The sequence below is a fragment of the Dermacentor albipictus genome, unplaced genomic scaffold (genome assembly GCF_038994185.2).
Source record: "Dermacentor albipictus isolate Rhodes 1998 colony unplaced genomic scaffold, USDA_Dalb.pri_finalv2 scaffold_13, whole genome shotgun sequence".
Classification (NCBI taxonomy): Eukaryota; Metazoa; Arthropoda; class Arachnida; order Ixodida; family Ixodidae; genus Dermacentor; species Dermacentor albipictus.
The window spans coordinates 2,736,917-2,742,916 of record NW_027225567.1 but is presented as its reverse complement, the minus strand read 5'-3'; the positions used below and the strand labels follow the sequence as shown (position 1 = coordinate 2,742,916).

General features: G+C 41.3%; 1 protein-coding gene across 2 annotated transcripts in view; it reads right to left on the bottom strand.

The window, feature by feature from the left end:
- Positions 1–337: 337 nt before the first annotated feature.
- The window catches only part of LOC135917816 (kinetochore protein NDC80 homolog), a 60,471-nt gene continuing 54,808 nt past the window's right edge, over positions 338–6,000 (bottom strand). The window contains exons 7-8 of one of the 2 annotated variants that reach the window (XM_065451416.1): positions 4,930–5,032; positions 338–611 (exon numbers count right to left, since the gene is read on the bottom strand). In XM_065451416.1, coding sequence (XP_065307488.1) covers positions 519–611; positions 4,930–5,032 — 196 coding nt within the window. In that variant the 3' untranslated portion in view covers positions 338–518. The remainder of the gene's footprint in view (positions 612–4,929; positions 5,033–6,000) is intronic. The other variant, XM_065451418.1, reaches the window with a different exon arrangement.

Here is a 6,000-nt window from a genome sequence, read left to right as displayed (position 1 = left end):
GGAGCATGCCAAGATATTCTGCCTATCCCTTTAGGGAATCAAGCTTGCCCTCGTGCACGCACAGCATTTCTGCTGGTTTCCTTACTCACGTGAGGCCAGCATGTGCCTTGTCAGGGGCGTTCAAATCAACCTGGTTATTGAAACAAGTTGGCAGGCAAGTTAATTTCCAATTGCATAAACGCTGCATTGCATGCACAGCCAATATAGTTTAGCAAGCAACACTTCAGCAGCACCACCTTTCAAAGTTTGTACTTATAGAAGACGAGAAATAAAAGGATAGTTCCAGACCTTTTTCACAAACAAGTAAATCTTTCTTTGGAAATCCCAGATCAAGGTACGCATTTATTCAAAAAGACAAAACTGAGAGGTCTGAAAGTTATGACCAATTTCACGCACTAAAAGAACAGCAATAATAAAAATGCAATAAATATTAATACTATGATAAAAATAGCAAACAGCAATAAATAATAAAAGTCAATAAATAAAATGGCCAACACCAATAACTATAAGACAAATTCTTATTTCTTCCTCAATCTGAGATTTTCTTCAATGGCATCTACTACGCTGTCGTGTGTTTCCTGCATCATGTCCAAGATCTCCTTGTGAGCAGCCTGGAACATCAGAAAATTGTGATTATTATTTTCATAATACATATTTGCAGAAGAATGTTACACATGGAAGACAGTTTTGGTACTAAAGGTAATGACTTTGAATGGCTTTACCTTTTGTGTTCTGCACCAAACATACCAGAAAGAATAGGAAGATAAAGGGCTGGTTTTCCAGTAGTGGTTCTCGAATGAAAATTTTCTAATCGATTCTAATAGAAATAGTAGAGAAGAACCTTTAAAGGGACACGAAAGGCAAATATTAAATCAAGCTAAAGTGATAGAGTAGTGCTCGAGCATCTCTAAGGTGTCAATATTATTGCAAGCAGGGCTTTGATAATCGAGAAAGTGAGGTAAATGCAAGACATGATTAGAGACTCCGCCGGGACATTCAAGCCCGATGACGAAGGCACTCCTCACTTAAATTCTGTCACAAGTACTCAACCACTTGTTGCAAAAAATTATAATTGTGTTTTATTAAAAGACTAAATTAAATGTTACTTATCCAGTTCTATTTCATTTTTTAGAAAAAAGAACTAATTGAAGTTGCCCTTGACAACGACACAGGCAGTCGAAAGGTTTCGTTTTCACTCGAGTTGGTGCAGCCTACGCTTTCGCGTTTCAGCAGTTTCGTTATTGCGTAGTGCTGCGCTGGTTTTGCTGGATCGCGAAACTCGCACAAACTGCAAGTAGCACAGATTTCAACTTCCATGTTATGTCGCGGGATGCCCGAGCGGTCTTGCCCCTTCACGAAAAAGCAGCTGCAGCGGCGAATCTACCACTCTGTCTTGGCTCGATGCCGCCATCTGTCGGGTGCTGTTTTACTCACTGATGGCAGCAAAAGGTGGTGATGGTGTATGCAACGTCACCAGTCCCCCCGGTTGGGTGGCGGGGGATTTGAATTTCGAAAAAGGTATTCAGACCTGTTAGATGCAATTTTCTCGTAAACTAAGTCTTTTCTTGGCACGAAACAGGTGTTGCGAGGTTTCTGGAATGACATTTAAACAGTCCACATTGACTTATTATTTGCCTTTAGTGTCCCTTTAAATATTGAATCGAATATAGGATATCTTCATTTTTAAACAAAGTGAAATGTGAAGATTCTGAGGAGTTTTTGGTAACACAAGAAGAAATATAGACTTTGAATTCGAATATTCACACTCTGTTTTCATGGTTTGATATTACGATTTTCATATTTTCTTTGTTTTGAAGCCCATAAGCAGCAAATTACGCTTAGAAATTGTACATTAGTATTCTAGTTAACCGTTTCCAAAAAGTGTTCTATCGATTAGGGGCAATATTATATAGAATGCAAAACACATTTTTAGCAGATGTTGCAGAGAGACAATGTATAATGCATGACAAAGGAAAAGTCGACTTCCGTTAATTCGACCCTGACGGGTACGGCGCCATTGATCGAATTATCCGGCGGGTAAAATCAAACAAGATATAAAGAAAGAAACACCAAAAGCCCGCAGTTTCATTTGGCAGTATTTGCCCGATTCTAACACGCCACAAATAAAACGCGCGATCATTTTCGATGTGTCCAAAGCAGAGAAATAACGTAAAAATTAGAGTAAAGCCCTTAAACAAAGTATAAATCTAACGCGCACCCGATTTTGGCAAGAAAAATTGTTGCACAATGGAAGCCTGTTTTTTAAAGTCAACTTCGCCGCAATACACTTGTGTCATGCGGCGAAGCATACGAATGTTGCGAAGGCAGTTTTGGTTTTGTGTCCGATTGTACCATGTAGGCAATTTTTGGCCCAATATTTATTTTTTAAAAAGGCGCGCGTTAGAATCGGGTAAATAGTACACTCAAATATTGTGAGCTACTGTAAACTTCCTAGGGCGGGCACTAGGAAGATAACTGCTCTAGGAAGATCTTTGTAGGGTAGGCTGAAAATAGGTTTTATCAATGAGAGATGGACATGCAGCGCATTCATTGTCCGCTAAGCTCCGCCGAGACGGACGCTGACACTAAAGGGGTCGCTATTCGGGACACCATATGGGTCAGGTGCATGTGAGCCGACATTCAGCAAAGGCCAATTTTAGGATCGCAATAACGAAAGTTTGGACTCATACAAATGCATGAATGCTGGCTGGAAATCTCATTCGGGATCGAATTAAATGAAAAATAGAATTAACCATAGCCACATCAAGGAAAATCTGCTGCCTAATAGATTTTTACAGCCAGTTTCAGCTTCATTTATACCGTAATGTTATAACACAGTATGTGGTTACATGACAGCAGGATATTGCGAGCTTTTGACATTCGCACCAGCTAACTCAGCCTCCCACTATACTGCCACATTGATCCCCGCAACGAGTACCAACATGCGAGGCGACTGCCGAAACCTCTCAACATCCTGCTCCCACGTGGTCATGTACTGTGTCATGACATTGCAACACTAAGTTACTGGGAAGCGATACCACAACAGGCTGCAGAAAAGCTATTTTCCATCATCAGCCTATATTTATGTTACTGAAGGACGAATACCTCGCCCAGAATCTCCAACTGCCACTGTCGTGTTTGTGGATTCGAAGTTGTGCCTGCAAATTTACTGCTTTCATCGCACCACCTGATTCTCGGCTGTCCTCAGCTGTGCTTCCCTTCTCGTGACCCCAATTTTGTAGTTCTAATAGAACATCAGTTATCTGCCCTACACATTGCATGGCCTGCCCAGCTCTATTTTGCCATCTTAATGCTAACTTGAATATCAGACATCCCCGATTACTCTAATCCCCACCACGGTCTTCCCATCTCTTGACATTACACATAACATTTTTGGCTCCTATAGTCGGGTACAACTTCATATGGCAGCGGCATGTGCCCCTCAAAGGCGGATGCACATGAGCCTCCGCCAGTGGGCACGCCACTCTAGACTGAAGTCGTGCGCCGGACAGCCGATGACCCCGCTGACGGAGAATAGGGCAGCCTGCACTTCAAACTGGGCCGAGTAGCGTCAGCAGGACTATTTCTTTAGTCGCGGAGGCAATCAGCTGCCGCATTTCGGTTATCTGGGCGGGGCCGGGGCAGCCTCTCCTGCCTCAAGTTGTACCTGACTATAGAAAAGCTATTGTAATAAATTAGTTACGGCACTATGAGGCTTGTTACTATTTTTCTAGTGTCTATAGGTCTAAGGACTTTCATTTCACGCATAACAATTAGTTGTAAAATAGTACTATGTCTGCCCAATTAGCAGCTTAGCTGTAAAAAGCTTTGAAGCCTTTTACAAGCACTGTGCACCTATTGGTCCTCTATAGTCCTCTCCGAACATCAATTTTAACTGGCTTCACAAATCCCCATATGCTGAAAGCAATTTCGGAGAGTGATTGACCAAGCATGTTGACCTATAACACGTAGCCAGTATAATTTGAAATGTTTAATTCGAATTGACAAACAAATAAAACTTTTTTTTGGTCCTGTCAAGTCCTATGTATTTGAATAGAGAAAGACTTGTGAATTCGAACTAAAAAAAAAACAGAACAGTTATTTTGAACAACATATTTCTCGCTCCCATGGACTGCTTTTTGCACAAATCCAAGCCAAAGGTGAAGTAATTTTGCATGCTGTAAACGAGGACAGACATGCAGGGAGTCTAGACCATACCGGAGCAAGCAGAGTGGCGGGCACCCTCCTTTTACACCCAATTTAAAAGGAGCAGAAAAAGGCATCCTAGCGCACTTACACTTAATTGCGTTATTTTGCATGCTCAATCATGTCATCACTAATACTGGGCCCGCGAGAGGACAGTGTGCATCAAGCCACCATTCTTCTCTGCTCACCCTCGCACGTTTACCTTCGCACACACAGCAAAGTATGCACAATCTTATCCCACTTGGGATTTACACTGAACCCAGACTTCTTTCACCACATGGCGTTCACTGATGGAGGAAAGATAACATTTTTTTCGAATGCGAGTCCAGTGACTGTTTTGGTTTTGCTCGCTGTACCACACATGTGATCAGGTGTTATGTATAAAGAGGATCTCCTTAGTTCGCACTCCATTTTGTTCGAATAAACTTCCAGACACTTTGGAGTTTGAATTAACCAGATTCTACTGATTCTATATTTCTTATCCACCGACTACAACTCGCCAGTCTTAGTGATAATGTAGGCAAAGTAAAAAGGCTAAGGTTGGAGCTGGTTGGTTGCATTTCGTGTACTTTCCATCTTTCATTCTTGTTGCTCAGTAGCACCTTTTACGCCAATGCAAGGGCTAATGGCCTCTGGTGCCACTGACAAAACATGAAAAGAAATATATGTGACTGGAGTAAAATTGTTACATTATCCTGGCTGAGCATTTTACTGCATACTTACAGCTGCAGCCTCCTGGCACTGTCGCAGGGCATCATCACTGGCAGCAGTGGTTTCATTATGCCGAGACTTGGTCTCGGCCAACTGCACCTGGAGATTAGCCAGGCTTGATATTCAGTGTGCAAATAGAGAAAGGGTTTGGAGGAGAAAGAGAGGAACAAGTGTCACTCATTATTCTTTAGTACACCCAAAAATGATTAACTAGGGATTTATTTATATTTCGATCTTGGCAGTGCGGTACACGAATAAGTACAAAACAATACAAAACAATGGGGAACTGCACTAAAAAAAATTCAAGCAACGGAGCTCAGCAATTCTCAAATCATACAGTGAGACATTGACCTCAAAACAGTCTCAGCAAGTGCAGAGTGCTTTTCATAAAAAAATATGTCTTGAAAAGTGATAATGAGTCCTCTCTTAGTTTTATCGGCCAGCTTATTCCAATCTACTATGGTTCTAGGAAAATATGAACACTTGAAGCAGTTGACACGTTTACTAAATGGAGTTGCAGCTAGCGAGTATCTGTCTGGTAGCGTAACTTGTCGTATAGATGAGAAGGCGATATTGCAGTGACCATTCTTAGCTAGAAAAATAATTTAAATGACACACATGATTTCTGTCAGTTACAGAAGGGAAGCCGCTCTGAAATAGGTTAGTAATTGAAGTACACGCATATGTATTGTAGATGAATCGAACTGCTTTTTTTTGTTGTTGTTGTAAACTGTCCAGCTCTCCAATATAGCTTCTAGTGAACGGGTCCCATATAATTGCAGCATATTCTAAAACGGGGGCGGACGAGTGTTTTGTAAGCCAATAGATGTACTGTTGGTGTCGAGGATTTTAATATGAGTCTTAGGAAAAACAACTTGTGACAGCAGTTTGCTATTACTGTGTCAAGGTGCTTTGACCAGGAAATATTTGTTATGCACAAGCCAAGGTATTGGTATTGCGTTACCTCTGACAAGGCATTTTTTGTGCCATAACGATACAGTAGTGGCTTCTGTTTTAATGTTATCCGTATATATACCGTCTTTTCAAAATTAATACACATTTGTCCTTGTTTACACCATTCAA